The sequence below is a fragment of the Canis lupus genome, chromosome 32 (genome assembly GCF_011100685.1).
Source record: "Canis lupus familiaris isolate Mischka breed German Shepherd chromosome 32, alternate assembly UU_Cfam_GSD_1.0, whole genome shotgun sequence".
In the NCBI taxonomy this organism is placed as follows: domain Eukaryota; kingdom Metazoa; phylum Chordata; class Mammalia; order Carnivora; family Canidae; genus Canis; species Canis lupus.
In genome coordinates this window covers 2,324,448-2,345,513 of record NC_049253.1, presented here as the reverse complement: position 1 = coordinate 2,345,513, position 21,066 = coordinate 2,324,448, and the positions used below count along the sequence as shown (strand labels likewise).

Genomic DNA, 21,066 nt, shown 5'->3' with positions numbered 1-21,066 from the left:
ATACTCCTAGGGTTCTAGTGTATCTTTTCAGAACTTGATTTGTATCCTTCAAAACAAACACAACTTTTATTTTTTATTTTATTTTATTTTTACTTAATTAAAATGTACCTTATTGATTTAAAAAATGCTAATCATAATCTGAGCTTTGAGCAAGTCATAATCATTGATCACAGATCACCATAACAAGTTTAATAATTATGAAAACAAACAACCTTTAAAGACCTACAAAACCTACTATTGGAAAATAAAGTCTACTTCACACACAAATGAGTATGCTCACAAACTTTAAAGAAGTTAAAGATTATGATTTCAAAAATAACAAAAGGCTATGCAATATAATATTGAGAAATTCTCACTCCCATCTATGATCAGTTTGACAAAACCATATTGTTTCTATCCCCAATTAGTTATAGGGATGTCCTCAGTACAACTAGACTAGCAAAGAGGATAGATCAGACTGTAGCCCAGCTTCTATTCTTAACTAGATAATATTGGATAGGTCACTTTTTCCACTTTGGGCCTCAATTTCTCCATCTGTTAATGGAAGAAGTCAAATGTGATCACTGAACCCATTTTCTCCTTGTTTTACTTATCATCAGTTTTTGTAACATTTGATTCTTCCTGTCTCTCACAAATTTTGCCACCCAGCAGGAGCTGAGAATCATCTAGATGGTAAAGCTACAAGCAGAAACTGGGCCTAAGTAGCTCAACCAATCACTTCTCTTTGGAGAACACTCTGATTTGCTTTCAGCCTATGGTAAGTTCAGCAGAAATCTATGCTTAAGCATATTATTTAAAGCCACAAACATAACAAAAAGAGGTCATAAACAAAAATAAAAATATGAATATATGCTCAAAAGTAGGAGAATGAACAAGAGTATAAATGAGAAGAATGATATAAGTGAGCTAAATGTCTGATCCTTCAGTTGGGAAGGATCCTATCTGTTGGGAAGCCAACAGATATTGCCTGAAGTTGACAAAACAAGAAATTAAGGTAAAAACTAACCAGAATTATGGAGATAATCAGCACAACTTGAAAAGAAAAGCTAAAAGGGAGCTACCTTTACTAAATGGGACTAGACTGTGGGATGAGGGAGAAATATTTGAATTTTTATTTCCAAGTACATGTACTATTTTTATCACAACAGCAATAATCTATCATTTAAAAAAATAAGTCTAAATATTCAGGATCAACAGCAGCCAATTTGATGAGAAGATTACAGAGGAAGAGATCTAAGGAGCAGCTGAATCCAGCATCAGATATTGGATATTATCCATGAGATTAACTAATAGCTAAGACCTCTGTCAGCTACATAGCCTTATTTAGTACATTAGTGCAGTAGTTGTAAAGGTATTGTCTGCGGACCTCTGGCAAAAGGGGTACCCTTCAGAGGGTCTGCAGGTCAAAATATTTTCATAATAATACTAATTTATTATATTCCTTTGTCATTTTATTGATTTCTTCCCCTAATTTTGCAATAGCAATATTGGGTAAAACTGCTGCTGCTTTAACATAAATCAAGATAGTGACATCAGTCTGTATTAGTAGTCACTGTATTCTTCACCATCACACACACACACACACACACACACACGTTAAAAAAAAAAAAGTTGCACTTCAGAATGCCCTTGGTGAAGCAGTAAGAATTATTAATATTATTAAATTTCAACCTTGAGTACCTGTCTTTTTAATCTCTCTGTGACAAAATGTGAAGCACGCCTAAGGCACTTCTGCCACATACTGAAGTAGATAGTTGTCTCAAGGAAAAGCACTTGAGCAATTGAGTTGCAAATTGAACTTTTTTTTTTCTTATTTTTATTCAATATATTTAAGCTAAAAGAAAACTGGCTACTTTATTTGTGAAGCACCATCTTTACTTGAAAAAATGACTGACAGAGAACTATGGTTATGCAGACTTCAGTAATTGGAAGAGATTTTTTTGAAAATGAACAAAGTGAGCCTGTCACTTCAAGAAAAACAACTGACTGTATTTATTGCCAATGATAAAAAGTGAGCTTTCAAGTGAAAATTAAAATTATGTAGAACTTGTATCTGCTAAGAAGTCAACAGCAGACTAATATTTAAATACTTTTTTTGATGAGACTGATGGTGATATTAACAAATATTTTCTAATGTTACATAATGAAATATATTAACATTTGAAAGATCTGCATAACTCTGTGAACCAATATTTTCCAAATGACCTATGCAGGAGGTTACAGAATCATTATACATGGTACATCATTATAACAGCAAAAGTTCAACTCTTGGGCAAAACAAATAGTTTTAAATGTAACAAAATGTGGAAAGTTTACTGAGTTGGTTCAAATTCCACATTACAAATATCATTTAAGAAAATGTCACTTATTGGGATCCCTGGGTGGCGCAGCGGTTTAGCACCTGCCTTTGGCCCAGGGCGCGATCCTGGAGACCCAGGATCGAATCCCATGTCGGGCTCCCGGTGCATGGAGCCTGCTTCTCCCTCTGCCTATGTCTCTGCCACTCTCTCTCTCTCTCTCTCTCTGTGACTATCATAAATAAATTAATTAATTAATTAATTAAAAAAAAAGAAAATGTCACTTATTAAGTTTTAACAAAGAAAAATATCCACAATAATCTGAAAAAGCTATAAATTTACACTTCCAAATACATATTTGTGTAAGGTCAGATTTTCTTCATATACTTCAATAAAAACAACATATCAAAATAGATTGCAAAAATAAATATCAGTATCCAGCTGTCTTCTATTAAACCAAACACTAAAGAGATATACATAAATGTAACACAATGCCACTCACTATATTTTTTGTTTTGAAAAACAGTTATTTTTCATTAAAACCATGATCTTTTTTTTTTTTTAATTTTTATTTATTTATGATAGTCACACAGAGAGAGAGAGAGAGAGAGGCAGAGACACAGGCAGAGGGAGAAGCAGGCCCCATGCACCGGGAGCCCGACGTGGGATTCGATCCAGGGTCTCCCGGATCGCGCCCTGGGCCAAAGGCAGGCGCCAAACCGCTGCGCCACCCAGGGATCCCAAAACCATGATCTTATTATGAGTTTGCTCTTACTTTTAAATTAATTGATACTTTTTAATTCCTCAACTTAAATTTCTAATACAGTAAATATTAATAGATATAACCCTTCTAAACAAAAATCCTTTGGAGTCCTCAATAATTTTTTATAATGTAGAGAGATCCTCAGACCAAAAAGTGTGAGAGCTGCTGGCATAGGAGTTGGAAGTAATTTAAGTACCAAAGGCCAATATTTATATCATAAACAAGAGACTGGAAGGCAAATAGATGGAAAGCCAGACTATACCTCCTATCACCTTCCCATTCTACTCCCAGACCGGAAGTTGTCTGGCTGGAACTTTTAAAATTTTGGAAAGGGAAAAGAGAGAGGTATACATGAGAATGAGTTTCTTCTTCCCCTGCCCTTTCTCCTTGCCACCAAAGTGAGTTTTGAAAATGAAAGAATGAGAGACCTGAGAATCCAAGAGTAGAGAAAACTGTGTCCTACTTTCCATCTAAAACTCTGTAAAGCAGCAACCTCTTCTATGTGCTCTGCCCACCAATGGTGTGGGAGCAAAATAGTTAAAATAGTTCTAAGTATATATGACCTAGGATGGCACAGGCTCCACAGGGGCACAGGAACATGAAAGTTCCCATTCTTTATGGAAGCTGCAAAAATCACTAACAGGTCTTTAGACCCAAAGAGACTTGGCAGCTAAAACCAGGAGGACACCTAATGACCTGCCCAGACTGATAACTCTAGGGGTTGTAAGGAACCCAGATCATGGAAGCTAGAAGCCACTTACCAAGGATGGAACTTGATAAGGTTCACCCAATGCCAGCACAGGACAGATGACAGATGAGGCCCAGATGTCACCCTCTCACTTCATGTCCATTGTCATGACCACCTTGGGAAGAAAGGGAAAGAAGAACCTGAAATTTGACTGGGCTTTCCTAAAATAGACTTAAAAGTTTCTAGTAATGAAATATACTAGAATGGGAACAGTTATTGAAAACTACATTCTGCACAGGTTGAGGATCATGGAATTCATACCCACTGTATAAGCATCACACCTCAGGTTCAATTAGCAACAATGGAGACTCATAGAAAAACAGCCAACAGCAGGGTTGAGAGACTATTGATAGACTGATAGATGCAGCCTCAGTTAAGAAGAGCTGGGAATAGGCATAGTGATGTAGTAAGCCTGAATCCGCAGCTGGAGCGCATCTGCAGATGTTTATCTTCTTCCCAAGGAATCTGTTCCATCCTGTGGTTGACACAGCTTATGAGTCATGCTCTTGTATAATATTGCCTTTAGAGTTGGTGGAATCTGTCAACAGAATAGTCACTCTCTTGATTAGCACATCCCACATTCACTCCACCAAGGAATCCCATTGGCTCACTCTTCAAGTCAATCCAAAACCTACCACTTGTCACCACTGCTGCCACCCTGTTCTGAGATAATACCATCTTTATCTTGGATATCTTCCCTGCTTCCATCTCTGTGCCTGATAAACTACTGTCACTCAAGATCCAAAAGTAACCTTCTTACAAATTAAGTCAGAGGAATCTTCTATTAAAAATCCTGTAATAGCCCTCCTTTCCAGTCAGACTGCAACTTACATGATCTGACATCCCCCTTTATGACCTCAGTTCTTCTTCCTTGTCTCTCATTATGCAACAGTTGCACTGACTTCTTTGCTATTTTAAAGCCTTTGTACTGACATTTCCTCAAACGTCCACATGGCTAACTCCTGCAATTTATTTGGGTCTTTGTGCAAATGTCATTTTTTCAAAATGCCAACATCGGCAACCTTACATATAAAATTTTTGTCCTTTTACCTCTTCGCTGAACTCCTGATTCCCATTATCCTAATTTTATTTTTTTTACCATTATATTTGTGACCTTATAACTCTATAATTTACCAATTTTACTTACATCTGTTATCTTCTACTGAAGTTTCTTGAAGGCAGGTGTATTTGTTTTCTTACATCAATGTATCCCCGCATTTATGTATCAAGTCTCTGACACATGATAGGTATTCAATGGATATTGTCATAATATTGGTTCTCCTAATCCACAAGCATGGAATATCTTTCCTTTTTGTGTCATCCTCAATTTCTTACACCAATGTTTTACAGTTTTAGGATTTTTTAAAAAGTAATATAAAAATTTTAGCTTGAGCCAAAGTAGTATTGTACAGTAAGTCAGAGTATTGAACAAGTCTTGCCATTTCTTTGAGAATCAAATAGAAGTTCATTAATATAGTCCTTGCTATCCAATTAAGATTATATATTTCTAATACCAAGATTGTGAAGATAGTGAAGATCTATTACAATTACAAATATTGACCTATAAGATCAGTTTCAGTTTGTCATAAAATTTTCTCTGTGAAATGACTTCCATTATAAGATTTAAAATTATTTCTATTATAAGATTTAAAATATATATCCCCGTGTGAAGGTGAAAATTTTTGGCAAAAATTTTTAAACTTTTTGGCAAAGACTGAGGTAAGAGGTGCTCATGGCCAAAAACACTTGTCATTTTTGCTTTAATATACTAGCTTATTTTTTCTTTAATATACTAACTCACAATTCATTTTTCCTGTCCCAGAAATTTTTTCACTTTTATCATGCCAGCTTCCTCATTCAACAAACATTCATTGAACATATACCATGAATCAAATACTGCTATAGCTAAGATGAATATGATTATATCTGTGTCCTCTGGTAGATCGGGCAGAAATATTTTATTCCTCCAACAAAATCAATGTCTACTTTGATACATACCACATTAAAATATGTAACAACTTAAATACTTCAGACAATAGGAAATGAATTAAATCTTTACTCGATTAATTCAGTATTTTTAAAAACTTATACATCAAGGTCAAATATATAAAAAAGGTCTGTGGTATTCAATCATATTCTTAGAATCTGCATCTAGGGGAAAGTTGTTCCTTTCTAGTAGAATCTAAGTTTTCAATATTTACTCTGAATATTATACAAAACTAGAGTCCAGAGGGTAGCTTGATAGAATCCATTATATGTGATGACATTTTCATGCTATTATCTACACATTCACTTATACATTTATGCACAATAATAAACGAATGTGTTTTAAGTTAAAACCTTCTAGGGTTTTAAACACAGACCTAAATAATAGGGTAACAGAGCCACCTAGTGGTACTTTTTAAAAAATGGTTGCTTCTTATAATTTTTATTTCATTAAGTTTACATAAACATAAGCTTATCTTTTCACTAACATAGATATTTATAATTTTTATGGAAGACAGATCATAAAAATTTAGGATCTGAGGGATGCCTGGGTGGCTCAATTGGTTAAACATGTGACTCTTGATTTTGGCTCAGGTCATGATGTAAGGGTCATGAGATCCAGCCCTGTGTCAGTCAGGCTCTATGCTCAGCTCTGAGCATCCTTGAGATTCTTTCTCTCCTTCTCCCTCTGCCCAGTCAGAATGGCTACACTTTGTTTACTTTCTTGTCAAACCCCAACCTTAGTTCCAACTCTTAGTCAGCTTTACACGTATACTTATGCAGCCATGTTTTGTAGAGAAAATATGCAGTCATGCTAATATTTTAATTTAAATGAACTTAAATTCATTACAAGAATTCAAGTGGGTCCCAAATGTGGCCCAGGAATCCTACAGTTCCAAGTCTACTTACACCATCTCCTAATTATACCTTCACCTCTCTCCTCAAATATCCAATACTCCCTCCTCCAACTTCTTAGTTGATGACCTTGCTTTCTATTACTAGATATTAATAAAAAAGAATATTCAAAAGTTCAGACCACCACATCACTCACCTACCAGCATCTATGCCCATATAATCCTGTTTCTATAAATGAATTGCTTGAACCACCATCATAGGCCAAATCCTACTTTGTGCACAAGATCCCACAAACAATTGCTTAAGAAATTCACCAAACCTCTCCTGCACCACCAATTTTCCATTTCCACTGGAACTTTCCCATCAGAATATAAACATGCGTTACATCATCCTGTGCTTAAAAAATAATCCACTTATCTTTTTCCTTTGTTTAAAACTCAAGGATAATTAACATACAATGAAATATTAGTTTCAGATGTACGATATAATGACTAAGCAGTTGTATACATTTCTCAATGCTCATCCAGATAAATGTACTCTTAATACCCTTTATTTATTTCACCCATCCCTCCACCTACCTCCCATCCGGCAACCATCAGTTTGTTTTCTGTATTTAAGAGTCTGTTTTTCTGTTTGTCTCTTTTTTCTTTGTTTGCTTGTTTCATTTCTTAAACCCCATGTATGAGTGAAATCATATAGTATTTTCCTTCCTCTGTCTGACTCAGTGCACTTGGCATTATACCCTCTAGATCTATCCATGTTAATCTATGGTAATGGCAAGATTTCATTCTTCTTGAGAGCTGAGTAATACTCTGTGATATATATATATATATCACCTCTTCTTTATCCATTTATCTATTGATGAAACACTTAGGTTCCTTTCATATTTTAGGTTAGTCCCACCGGTTTTATTTTGCTTTTGTTTCCCTTGCCAGAGGAGATATACTCACAAAAAATGTTTCTATGGTCAAAAAAATTACTATCTATGTTTTCTTCTAGAAGCTTTATGGTTTCAGGTCTCACTCACATTTAGGTCTTTAATCCATTTTGAATTTATTTTTGTGTATAGTGTAAGAAAGAAGTCTCATATTTCCAGCATCATTTGTTGAAGAGACTATCTTTCCCATTGTGTATCTTGCCTCCTTTGTCTAAGGTTAATTGACCATGAAAGTGTGAGTTTACTTCTGAACTCTCTGTTCTGTTTTTGTGCCAGTACCATACTGCTTTGATTACTATAGCTTTGTAGTATCTTGAAATCTGGAATTGTAACACTTCCAGGAAAAAAAAAAAAAATAATCCACTCTTGATCCCATATCCCTCTCTAGATACTCCCCCATTTCTCTTCCGTTTTCTAGCATAACTGCAAATGGGTTAACTAAGTCCATAGTCTCCAATTCCCTTTCCATTCTCTGTGAAACTGTTCTCACCAAGGTCCTAAATGACCTTCATATTACTAAATCCAATAGTCATTGCTCAACTTCCGTTTTACTTGTACCATGAACAGTTGATCACTCTCTCTTATTTGAAAAACTTTCTTCTTGACTTCAGGATACCACACTCCAATGGCTTTCCTCCTTACCTAACTTCTCAATATCCTTTGCTGGTTCCTGCTTCTTTTCCTGGTAGATAAATGTTAAGAAGGCATAAGGACTCAGTCTTTGATCTCATTTTCTATGTATCTTTTACTCCCTTGTTATTAGTATCCAATCTCATGGCATTAAGTGCCTTCTACACTTGGATAGCTCTCAGTCCAGACCTCTCCCCAGAACTCCATATTAACTCCACACTCCATATTAAATTCCCTAGTCAAAAATTCTACTCAAATGTCTAAAAGATATCTCTTACAACCTATACCCAATCATCAAATTCCATAAGCTCTATCATAAAAATATATTGAGAATTGAATCATTCATTTCCTCTACTGGGATCATTGTCATCACCATTCTCTCATCTGTATGACCATACTAGCCTAACTGGTTGCCCTACTCAAACACTATCCCTAGACACTGTGTGTCTTCTCAATAGTGCTTTGAGAAGAAACATGTAAATCCTAAGTCAGATCATATCACTCCTCTCCTCCAAACTCTCCAACAGCTACCAAGTTCACTCAAAAAAAAAAAAAAAAAAAAAACGAAAACTCAAAGTCATTTAATGATGCAAAAAACCCTAGGAAACCTATCACCTTTCTAACTTCACTTGCTATTTGGTTACCCCACTTCAGCCAAACTGGTCTCATTTTTATTCCTTGAACATGCCACGTATATGAGTTATCAATTGCTGCATAACAAACAATTCTTAAATGTACTACTCACTTAAAACAATATTATCTGGTTTATCTGGATTCTCTGCTTCAGTGTCTTTCACAGACTACAATCAACATCTGGGGCTGTAGTCATCTCAAGGCTCAAATGGTTAAAGATCCAATCTCACTTACACGGCTGTTGTCAAGATTCAGTTCCTCAGGGGCTATTGATCTGACAGCCTCAGTTCCTTACTGCATGTTGGCCAGAGACCACCCTCTGTTCCTTGCCACATAGGCCACTCTAATATAGCAGCTTGCTTCATCACAGCAGGCAATCCAAAAAGACAAGAGAAGCAATGGTAGCAAAAAAGAAGAGTCTTTTATAACATAATCTCAGAAGTGAGATCTCATCACTTCACCACTTAAGGCAAGGGAATTACATAAAGGAGGGAATAATATGATGTGGGAATCATTAGGAATCTTAGAAAAGGCTGTCTACCACAGCAGCTATGGTGCCACTCAGGAAGCACTGAAGACTTAGAATATTCTTCTTCTAGGGGCACCTGATTCTTGGTTTCCATTCAGGTGGTGATCTCAGGGTTGAATCAAGCCCCAGGTCAGGCTCCACACTCAGCATGGAGTCTGCTTGAGAGTCTCTCTCTCCCTCTGCCCTTCCCCCTGCTCATGCTGTCTCTCTCTCTCTCTCTTAGTGAATAAATCGCTAAAAAAAACAATATTCTTCCAGATATCAGCACGTTTCATTCCTTCACCTTAAGTCTTTTTGTTTGACCTAATGTCACCATCTCAAGATCTACCCTGAATGTTTTTTTAAATTATAATTCCTATCCTCACTGCAAACATTTCTCATCCCTACCTTTATTTTCTCTATTGCACTTACTGACTTTAAATTTTCATATAATTTACTTATTGTGGTTGATTTCTATTTTGTCAATTTAGCTAACCTAGTATTACAGTTTCATTTCCTCGCCTGAATAGTTACAGGTTAGTATGGCCACAAGAGATATTTTGCATAGTAATTGAAAGTGAAACAGCAGTCATATACTTTCACACTTAGGTCAGTACAGGGCATGAGGCAATGTTGCAGATTATGCAAATTCTCACCTAATCTGCTAGCTCATTTTGTTGGTGTGGGGCTGCAGCCAGGTCTGTACCTTCTTCAACTCCTGCCCGTTTCAACCTCTGCAACTTGTGGGTCTGTGACAAAGGACCAGTTCCTCCTGCAGATCACCTCTATCATCAAAGTTGAATCCTTGGAACTAGAGGAAAATGAATGCAGATTCCACTTTATTTTCATGGATTTCAGTTCATCCTTGCAGTTGCCATTTTTCCTTGCTTCCTCCTTTTGACAGCTTTGGTTGACCTTACACTAGAAATATCAGTATTGATATTGATATCCTAGTAGTTCTACTCCTCTGATATAACTCTAATACTCTTATTTATGTCAATTTTGTGCCACTAAAATATAAACTCCATGAGTAAGAAATTTTGTCTGTTTATTGTTCCTGCCCCAACACCAAGAACAGGGTCCAGCATATAGTAGAAAATCTTTAAACAAGAACATGATAGGAAACACTCGTTGTTTTAAGCGCCAAAGATTGTAGACTGTTCATTAACTGCAACATAACCTCAACCATTCTTAATGTGGCAGTTTTAACTTGTGTCAACAAATTTTTACATTCTCTCCTTTAAGAGATGGAGTTTAATTTCTCTCCCTTTTTGTGTGAGCTGGAAGTAATAACTTGGTTCTAACAAGTGATAGCATGTAACTTCTCAGACTAGGTCATAAAATCATTGGTACTTCCTCTCTTGGATCACTCACTTTGGGAGAAGCCAGCTGCCATATCATGAGAACATCTCAGCAGCAGCCTAATGGAGATCCACAAGCTGAGGATGAGACTTCCTGCCAACAATTAACATTAACTTGCCAAGCAGGTAAGTGAGCCACCTTGGAAGATGATACTGCAGCCTCAGTCAATATCCTGATTGCAACCTCATGCAACAACTAAGATAGGCTGCTTTTGGATCCTGATCCACAAAACTTGTGTGAGATAATAAATGCTTATTGTTTTAATCCACGATGCTGGGATCCCTGGGTGGCGCAGTGGTTTGGCGCCTGCCTTTGGCCCAGGGCGCGATCCTGGAGACCCGGGGTCGAGTCCCACGTCGGGCTCCTGGTGCATGGAGCCTGCTTCTCCCTCTGCCTGTGTCTCTGCCTCTCTCTCTCTGTGTGACTATCATAAATAAATAAATAAAAAATTTTTAAAAAATCCACGTGCTTAGGTTAATCTGAAAAAAAACAATAGGGGATCCCTGGGTGGCGCAGCGGTTTGGCGCCTGCCTTTGGCCCAGGGCGCGATCCTGGAGACCCGGGATCGAATCCCACGTCGGGCTCCCGGTGCATGGAGCCTGCTTCTCCCTCTGCCTGTGTCTCTGCCTCTCTCTCTCTCTCTGTGTGACTATCATAAATAAATTAAAAAAAAAATAGATAACTAGTACTTTGATTCATACAGAAATACACTAAAAATTGAAAAACCCATATACTGAAAATTATAACCACTGATGAAAGAAAGTGAAGATGATATAAATAAATGGAAAGAAATTCTGCACTCATTGATTGGAAGAATATTGTTTAAATGTTCCTACTGTGCAAAGCAATCCACAGAGTCAATACAATCCCTGTCAAAATTCCAATGCATTTTTCACAGAAATAAAGCAAACAATGCTAAAATTTGTATTTGGATCTACAAAAGATCCAAATAGTCAAAGCAATTTTGAAAAAGAACAAAACTGGAGACATCATGCTTCGTGGTTGGTAATATTGCAAAGCTATAGTATGATACTGGTATAAAAAGACAGAGTGAGAACTGCCTGTGTGGCTCAATCAATTAAGTGTCCAACTCTTGACTTCAGCTTAGGTCATGATCTCACAGCTTAGGTCATGATCTCAGAGTCATGAGATGGAGCCCGGCTTTAGGCTCTGTGCTCAGCAGAAGTCTGTTTGAGATTCTCTCTCTCCCTGTTCCTTTGCCCCTCCCCCCCAATATAAATAAATAAATCATAAAAAAAAAAAGACACATTGATCAATGGAACAGAATAGAGAGCCCAGAAATAAACCCATGCATATACGGTCAATTAATTTACAACAAAGGAGCCAAGAATACACAATGGGAAAGGACAATCTGTTCAATGAATAGTGCTGGAAAACTTGACAGCCACATGCAAAAGAACGAAACTGGAATATTTTCTTACAATACACAGAAATGAACTAAAAATGGATTAAAGACTTGAATGTAAGCCTGAAACCATAAATATTCCTAGGAAAAAACAGAGGCACTGACATTGATCTTGGTTCTGACTCCAAAAGCAAAGGCAACAAAAGTGAAAATAAGCTAGTGAGACTACATCAAACTAAAAAGCTTCTTCATAGCAAAGGAAATTTTCAAGAAAATGGAAAGTCAACCTACCAAATAGGAGAGAGTATGTGTAAATCATATATGTAATAAGGGGTTAATATCCAAAATACATAAAGAATTCATACAACTCAATAGCAAAACGCAGAACAACCCAATTAAAAAAAAGGCAGGGGATGTGAATAGACATTTTCCAATGAAGACATACAGATAGCCAACAGACACTGAAAAGACCCCCAATGTCACTAATAATCAGGGAAATGCAAATCAAAATGACAACGAGATAGCATCTCACCCCAGTCAGAATGGCTAGTATCAAAACAAACAAACACATAAGAAATAACAAGTGTTGGTGAGGATGTGGAGAAAAGAAAACCCTTGTGCACTGTTGATAAGAATATAAATTCATCCAGCCACTGTAGAAAAGCAAGGAGTTTCCTCAAAAATCAAAAATAGAATTACATATGATCCAGTAATTCTACTTCTGGGTATTTATCTGAGGAAAATAAAAACACTAATTCAAAAAGATTTATGCATCCTCATGTTCACTGCAGCATTATTTTCAACAGCCAAGATATGGAAACAAATATGTATCAATGGATGAATGGATAAAGATGTCAGATGTAGGGCACCTGGGTGGCTCAGTCAGTTGAGCATCTGCCTTCGGCTCAGGTCATGATCTCAGGGTCCTAGGATCAAGCCCCACATAGGGCTCTACCCTCAGTGAGGAGTCTGCTTCTCCTTCACCCTTTTCTTCTATCCCTCCCCACTGCTCATGCACATGCTCTTTCTCAAAATAAATAAATCAAAAATATTTAGTATGTCAAATGTACATGTAATAGAATATTATTCATAAAAAAGGAATGAAACCTTGCCATTTGTGACATTATGGATAGACCCTTAAGGTATTAAGTGAAATAAGTCAGAGAAAGACAAATATTATATGATCTCATTTATATGCAGAATCTAAAAACAAAAACAAAAAACACTAAGTTAAATGATACAGAGAACAGATTGGTGGTTGCCAGAGGAGGTAGATTGAAGGGATAGCTAAAATGGGTGAAAGGGGTCAAAAGGTACAAAATTCTAGTTATAAAATAAGTAAGGGGAATGTAATGTATAACATGGTGATATTATATTAAAATATAATACTTTTCCATATTTGAAAGTTGCTAAGAAAGTAAATCTTTTTTTAGGATTTCAAATCCTAATCTCTACACCCAACGTGGGGCTCAAATTTACAACCATGAGATCAAGAGTCACCTTCCACCAACTGAGCCAGCTAATTGTCCCTTAGAGAGTAAATTTTAAGAGTACTCAGCACAGGGATGCCTGGGTAGCTCAGCAGTTGAGTGTCTGCCTTTGGGTATGATCCTGGAGTCCCAGGATTGAGTCCCACGTCGGGCTCCCTACATGGAGCCTGCTTCTCTCTCTGCCTGTGTGTGTGCGCGCGCGCGCGTGTGTGTATGTCTGTGTGTGTGTGTGTCATGAAAAAATAAATAAAATCTTTAAGAAAAAGAGTCCTCAGCACAAAGAAAAAAATTTCATAACTATGTATGGGGATAGAGGTTTACTAGACGTAATGAGATTACTTACCAACATATACAAATATCAAATCATTATGTTGTATACCTGACACTAATATGTCAATTATACCTCAATTTTAAAGAAAGGAAAAAAAAAATAGATGAGAAGAAATACCAGTTTGAGCAAAGAATAAAACATGGGAGCAGAAGCACCCTTAAGAGCGCACATTCTCTCTCTCTCTTTCAGATGTTTTAACCCCATAGCCCAAAGGAAACAGTCATTTAAAAATCTTCAATATGAAAAAAAATCTTCAATATGTCTTTATAGCTTAGCATAAGCGGATGCTGGCATGGGCTGGATTGTGTCCCCCCAAAATTCATATGTTCAGCCCTAACCACTAATATCTCAGAATTTGGTGGTATTTGGAGACAAGATCTTTAAAAAGTGGCAATTAAGTAGGGTCATTAGCATAGGCCCTAATCCAGTATGACTCGTATTCTTTTAAGAGGAGATTGGGATACAGACAGGTAGAGAGGTAAAGGATGTGAAGATACAAGAAAAGAGTCATCTACAGGCCACAGAAGGCCTGAAAACAAACATCGACACCTTGATCTCAGACTCCTAGCCTCCACAATAGTGAGAAAATAAATTTCTGTTGTGTGAGCCACCCAATCTGTGGCATTTTGTAATACAGGTAATTTAGATATTCTAAATGAAATCTAATTTGGCAAAACTCTCCACTGCGATTTGGTACTTAAACTTTGTTACTGCCTAGTACCTTCTGTTCATTAGTAATGATACGGAAGAGCTGGGTTCTTGTCTCAGGGAGTGGAAGAATGAATCGCACTGACAGCAGAGAACAAGCAAAGCAATAGAAGTTTATTGCTTGAGAAAGCTCTCAAAAGTGAGAGGGGTCCCCACAGGGTTGCCACTGAGGGCTTGTAGGGACTGTCTTTTATAGGAAACTGACCAGGGAACTTGGTAAATTTCTTATCAACATCAGGATGGACTCATAAATATGTGTTTATTTAGAACAAACATGGTGGACTTATAATAAACAAGACGTTTATAAAAATCATGTTTATAAAAATAAGGTGTTCCCATCTCTCTGGTTAGTATCTCTTCCATAACAATTCTATACATCTGGGATTTCTGTGATTACTTAGTAGCCATTAAAGGGGGAATCCTCCCTAACATTTTGGAGGTAGAGAGCCAGGTTTATTATTTGTTTTTCCTGCCTTATCTCTGTTTTCGTGGGGTGGGTAGGAGCCTGACTCTGGGGCCTTTCCCTCATCTTTCCCTGCCTAGCCCCCTCTGCCCCTAACTAGTTCCTACCTCGGTGAGATAAAGCAAGACGAGGTAAGAAAAACATGGGGTGAGAGGTGAGCCTCAGAAACTTTAGTTCTTTCGAATTAAATTTCCTAAAAACTTGTCTTTCCAACCCTAACCACAAAAGCAATGTTTGCGCTTACTAATTAAATTCTTTCCCCCAGAAATATATGTAGGGATTTCGTGAAGAGCCTGTAGATCTCTGCTGGGGCCCTTTAACCATTTTTTCGTGACAGCAACTGTGGCAACGCATCTTCCCAAACGGTCCACTACCAAGTAAAAACGTCGCTTGGAGCCTCCCTTTTGCTTCATACCAGAGGACAACAAGAAAGGGAACTCAGGAAAAAAGGTAATGGCAATTGATTAATAAGCACATATCTAGGACCACCAGTATTCCTAAACATTTTTAACTTTACAAGGGGTAGTTATTTCTTTAATTGCTGCTCCCTCAAAGAATGTACAGAGGGAGGCAAGAGCCAGGCGCCCGCTTTCAAGTCAAGGGAGCCCAGCTGCGACCAGGGGCGCGGCGGGTCAGCCTGCGACACGGGAGATGAGGAGGGGGCATCCCGGTGGCCCAGCGGCTCAGCGCCCGCCTTCAGCCCATCCGGCTCCTGCATGGAGCCTGCTTCTACCTCTGCCTCTCTCTGTGTCTTTTGTGAATGAGCGAATGAATGAATGAATGAATGGATGAATAAAATCTTTAAAAAGAAAAAAGAAATGCGGAGGGGCACACGGCAATGGGTTTCCCATACGTTCTTCAGGCTAATGTCCTTTCCTTTTATAAACTTGTGTTTCGGTGAGGCTTTCAGTAATGAGTGTAAAGACTCCTAAGAGATTCAACCAGAAAAAAAAAAAAAAAAAAAAAGAACAAAAACGAAAAATGAAAAACAAACCAATAAAAACACAACTGACTCCACGTCAGGGATACCCGCGCTTCAGGACCGACGATCCCAGCGCAACACGGAAGACCACGACAGTTCATTAATAGACCAAAAAAACCAGCGGGTTCCATATGTATTAACCTACCTAAAGTTTTAGAGGCGGAGAACTACGTAACTGGGTGTTTCGGTAACTATAGCAACGTCAAAAGTAACTACCCTAAACAGGAAACAAAAGCTTTTCACCTTCCCGCCCCGTCAGCGGGACAGCTCCAACGCCGGGACTTCCTGGTCTCGCGAGAGCCTTCTCACTCCTCCCGCTTGCGCGTGCGTCAGGCTGGTGAGCGGGCCAGTCCCCAGGATGGACGGGGGGAGGCGGTGCAAGCTCCGAGAGGTGGGAGGGGCCATGCGGAAGGGGTGGAACCGCGGACGGGCTGGGAGGGGCAGAGCAGAGGGGCGAATCGCGTGGGCCCCGCCCCTCGCGGCGCTTCCCGGAATAGCGTCATCCGCTCTATAAGAGAGCGTGCGCCCGCGGCCTCGGCCTTTTTACGTCCGGGAAGCGTCGGGCTCCGCGCGGGTGGCTACACTGTGCCCCCGTGTGTTGTGCGCTGAGGTGATCACGGAGGCCGAACTTTGGCTTAGTTAAAATGCAGGAGTTTCAAGAGTCCTGTAATGGTAGGGCCGCGTCGCCTTTGGAAACCTCTAAGGTTAGAAAACCTGAGGGGACGCAGGGGTTTCTTAGGTCGCGAGGCGGCCACGTGCAGCCCTGGGTGCCGAGGCCTGGGCCCTCGGGCGAAGGTTGGTGGCACGGACCAACTCCCGCGAAGGCCGTGAATTCCGCCGTCGGGGTCCGGCGGCCATCTTGAATCTCGCCGCCGCCGGCCTGGTAACCCTGCGGCCCGGTACTACCCCCGTTCGGATAGAGAAGGTGAGTAGTGGCCGAAGTTGTGCTTGCTCGTCCGGTGTGGGATTGTGAACCTCCATGTGTCTTTGGGACCTGTCAGCTGTGGCAGTCTCCCTTCCTAGCCATGGAAGAGCATATTCTTGTTTATTGGCAAAGCTGTCACCATCTAATTGGTATCAGATTCTGACTTGCACAAGTAACATTCTTCGTTTGGAAAACGTAGAGGCTGCTGGGTTACGGGGCACGCATCTAACTATTGTTCAAATGTTCCTAGGAGGCTGAGCTGATCCGATGGATGGTAGAAAACGTGACAAGGTACGTGCGCCCTTTTTATTTCTATTTATTTTAAAGATTTTATTCATTTGCTTACGACGCAGACAGGGAGAAGCAGGCTCCACGCAGGGAGCCCGACATGGGACTCGATCCCGGGTCCCCAGGATCAGGCCCTGGGCCGAAGGCGGCGCTAAATCGCTGAGCCACCTGCGCTGCTTTTTAAATTAATGTTTCGTTGTTAGCCTGAAACCCTTAGTGCTAAGGAATTGGAAGGCCAGGTTGGCCCATTTCGCTGTGACTTTGATTTGAAAGCGTAAATTGCCAGCAAAAGAAAGTAACCAGTGGTTGCTAACACTCAACCCTGTGATGTAAGTGCACGGAGTTTCATAAAGCTGGTTTTGTCTTGCAGATAATCCAGGAGTTCAAGGTGAGGTCGGTAAAGTCCTGTTGACTTCAGAGTTCCTGTGGTGTACTGTGAATCGTGAATTTAAATCTCAACAGCTTGGATATCCAGTGGCGAATAATGTTTTGGAAACCATCAGGGTGGTGTTTTCACCCTGAATATTATAGTGTAAGTATGGCATTTAAGTAGAGGATAAGTGGGCGCTTCTCTGCTTGCTACAATTAAATAAAATGCTTGATTCATCTGGAGAATCCTGTTCTCCGACTAAATGATATGGAAGTGGAAAGGTAGCTACAAATAGCAACAGACTACCTTTTCTGCCAAGAGCTGGTTTGGAAGTAGTAGGAGTATTGTAAGGTAGTACAGTATTTGGAGGGAAACAAACCCAGGTACCCCTGAGAGACAGCACAATCACTTTATACCACACACAAGATTCAGGCTACTATACAAGGTGAACAGCTATGCACTTTTATTTGTACAAATGTGCACTGAACACTTGTGTTTTTTAAAAGTCACATTTAACAAGAAAAAGCTATTATTAACAAAGGCATATATTCTGCACCAAGCATTCAAGTTTTAGTGATCTGTCCTTAAAGTGTCCTGACCTGGTCTATTAAAATTTCAATATAAATTTGCTTGCATCAACACTATAGTTTAATTAGAAGTATGGCCTGTGCGAAGTTTCATTAACAATAAAATGTCTCCTGCACATTGTCTCAAGCCTTTGTGCAGGTGTGCACTGTGTACCTCTTCTCTAGATGTAAATACTTGAAAAGTTTTTACTTTATCAAACTTAAATAAAAGTTTTTAATGTTACTCTGCCTGATAGCATTGCAGTTCTGCAAAGTAGTAAACTATAAAGCACCTTTCTGTTAGCACCAGTTTTTTACAGAGCTGAAGATTTGCAAAAAGGATAGAAATAGACACAGGGAAACTAGTAAAAGTTCACACTGATCTCTTCACCTGTTTTTATGCATCTGCTTCTTGAATATACACAAACTATCTAAGGGCTCTAGGTATTAGCAATCATTGTCTTGTCTGTTGGTGATTACTTACGTAGCCTGAAGGACATGCCTTTTATATTTGGGCAAAGATTTTGCATTGTTAGAAAGAATGTCTTGTAAGGGTACATAGAAGAAGGCAGCTGTCCAGTACTGAGTTGGGAAATAGCTAGAGAGAAAACTTGATTTTCAAACTGCAGTAGAGGGGGAAAACTGTCAACACTGGGGCTCCCATTCTGAAGTTTAGATCCCACTGTCTCACCAGTCCTCTGAGTCAATTTGAAAGCTAGGGATACTATAAATAAAATCTTACCAGCCTCTCAAGTTTGTCAGTGAGGTGCATAGCCACTTACACAGTGCCTAGCACACAGCTGGCTATGAATTAAGTACATTGAAACAAATGAGTTTAGAACTTAACTGCTATACAAGCAGAGAGAATTTTTTTAACTGCATTTTTATTAGCTGGCACTATCAGGATAATGGAAATCTACAGGTCTGAGTCATTACAGGAAAGTTGCAATAGATGGCACTATATTCATGGTCCAGCAAATGGCATGATGCCAAGGAAAAATTTTATCAAGATGTAAATTAGAAGTAGCTGAAAGTAACTGCTAGAGGATGTTAGAACAAATAAAGTGGATAAATTAGGTTGTATATCCCAAAACTTGGAAGGCATTCTTTGCTATCTGGTATTTTTCCAAATTTTGTTAGGTAACTAGAATGTGTTGCCATAGTGCATGGTAGAGGGTTCATTCAGGAATGTATTGTGACTGATCCTATTCCAGTCTAGGTTTATAATGGATTCCTTCACCTTTTTGGCTCTTGATTTCCTCACTTGTCAAAGGTTAACAAAGATTCGATGTATAAAGATCTCTTAGCCTTTTGAAGAAAATCTAAGTCTAATTCCACAATATCACTCTTAAGTATAATAGAGTATTGATTCAATTATAAGCTCTTAATCTTAAAAACAGCCATATTGCACAATTGATACACAGTAATCCCTGGAGAGTGCTGAGAATGAAGACCTTTGTCTTCAGAGTAGTTTTTGGGTAGACAACAATGCTAATTTAAGGATAATTAGTACTACACTGAGGTATCTAATAATGTTCACAATCACAAATTCTCAAGCAGCAAATGATGCACATGATTTAATCACAACACGAAAGAAGAAACATGGCTCTCATCCCCAAAAGTTGGCATCTCTGGCTGAGTGCTAATGTGGAGGTTGAAAATTTTCTGACATATTTTCAGGTTTCCATGAAGAGTTACAATTTGGTGACACTTTTTATCCAGGGTACAAAGGCTGAGACTTTGGTATAGACACCAGGTGAATCCTTGACTCCACAGCCATACCCCCACGAGGTAACCCCATATACAACCCAACTTTCTCCTGACCGAGCACACATGAGTGGTCCTCCGCTGTCTCCTTGGCAGCTGTCAACACGTTTGTGTTCATGTAGATTTCCAGCACAAAGCATCCTTCTTGTAAACCGACTCTTATAACGTTCTTCACAAAACCTCTTTGGAAGTAAAGGAATGGCTGCTTGTTGTAGAGTTCTTGAATAGGCTTGTCCTGGTCAAGACCAAATAATCTGAATTAGATGCCACTAAAGATAAAGACCTTACAGAAAACATTTAAACAGTTCAGTGAACACTTAATAGTCTTGAAAATAAAACCCTTATGATAGAATGTAGTTTGAGTGATGACTAAATGGTATAGGAGGACAGTGGCAAGAACTATTCTAAATAGAAATATAGTATTTCATAAGGGTTGAGAAACAAAAACCTTCCTATGTACCTAACAAGCCTGTTAGGCCATTAGAGGTGAGTGTACTCTGGCAAGCCACCCAGTGGCTAAAATGTATAATTGATAATGTTATCTTATATTTTCTCAGTTGGAATAATTCATAATAAAATGTTCTCTGTAAAGATAGTGGTCTTTGTCATCTCTTTTATCTCCTTATCTGAATCTTTCCTCTTGAATTGTAATGACAGAGTTAAGCCTTCTCAAAGATGATTTGCCTCATTAGATCCACATAGTGTACAGAGAAGGCACTTACACTAATCTGATTATTGTGTCATCCAGGAAATGTTTTCTTTATGGATTATCTCAGAATTGGTCGTTACATGCTTTTTAAGTATTCTATATTTGCAACAGATGCTGCCTTTTGCAGCTATGAAATGACTAGCATAAGCCAATATTTAATGCAGTTTATGGTAAAATGCATACTGAAACGTTTACTAAATAAAACACTGAAATTACCACCTGTAGAAATACTTGAGGCTCTTTTTAAGAGCACAGTGATTAGTGTTGATCGTTTTTAATGCAAAGTGGTCAACAGCCATATGTGAATTAAGCACCCAGTCCAGGTGAGCCTTAGATCTGTTCCAAGGCCATCCTGAACAACACTAGCTGACAGACACTGGCT

General features: G+C 38.7%; 1 protein-coding gene, 1 long non-coding RNA gene and 1 other non-coding gene across 21 annotated transcripts in view; 1 reads left to right on the top strand and 2 right to left on the bottom strand.

The window, feature by feature from the left end:
• The window catches only part of LOC102152366, a 146,381-nt gene extending 129,894 nt beyond the window's left edge, over positions 1–16,487 (bottom strand). For 4 of the 19 annotated variants that reach the window (XR_005382580.1, XR_005382585.1, XR_005382589.1 and 1 more), the window contains exons 1-3: positions 16,205–16,486; positions 10,014–10,168; positions 3,822–3,923 (exon numbers count right to left, since the gene is read on the bottom strand). This is a non-coding gene — a long non-coding RNA (uncharacterized LOC102152366). Of the gene's footprint in view, positions 1–3,821; positions 3,924–10,013; positions 10,169–16,204 lie in introns of all 19 variants that reach the window. The other 15 variants (XR_005382587.1, XR_005382594.1, XR_005382595.1 and 12 more) reach the window with 7 other exon arrangements.
• Positions 16,488–17,034: 547 nt separating this feature from the next.
• On the top strand, positions 17,035–17,165 carry LOC119867267. Its single transcript, XR_005383002.1, has one exon. It is a non-coding gene; the product is annotated as a small nucleolar RNA SNORA24 (small nucleolar RNA).
• A 916-nt stretch (positions 17,166–18,081) lies between these two features.
• The window catches only part of PRSS12 (serine protease 12), a 78,336-nt gene continuing 75,351 nt past the window's right edge, over positions 18,082–21,066 (bottom strand). The window contains exon 13 of the mRNA XM_038581776.1: positions 18,082–20,210. Within this exon, the coding sequence (XP_038437704.1) occupies positions 19,903–20,210 (308 nt within the window). The 3' untranslated portion in view covers positions 18,082–19,902. The remainder of the gene's footprint in view (positions 20,211–21,066) is intronic.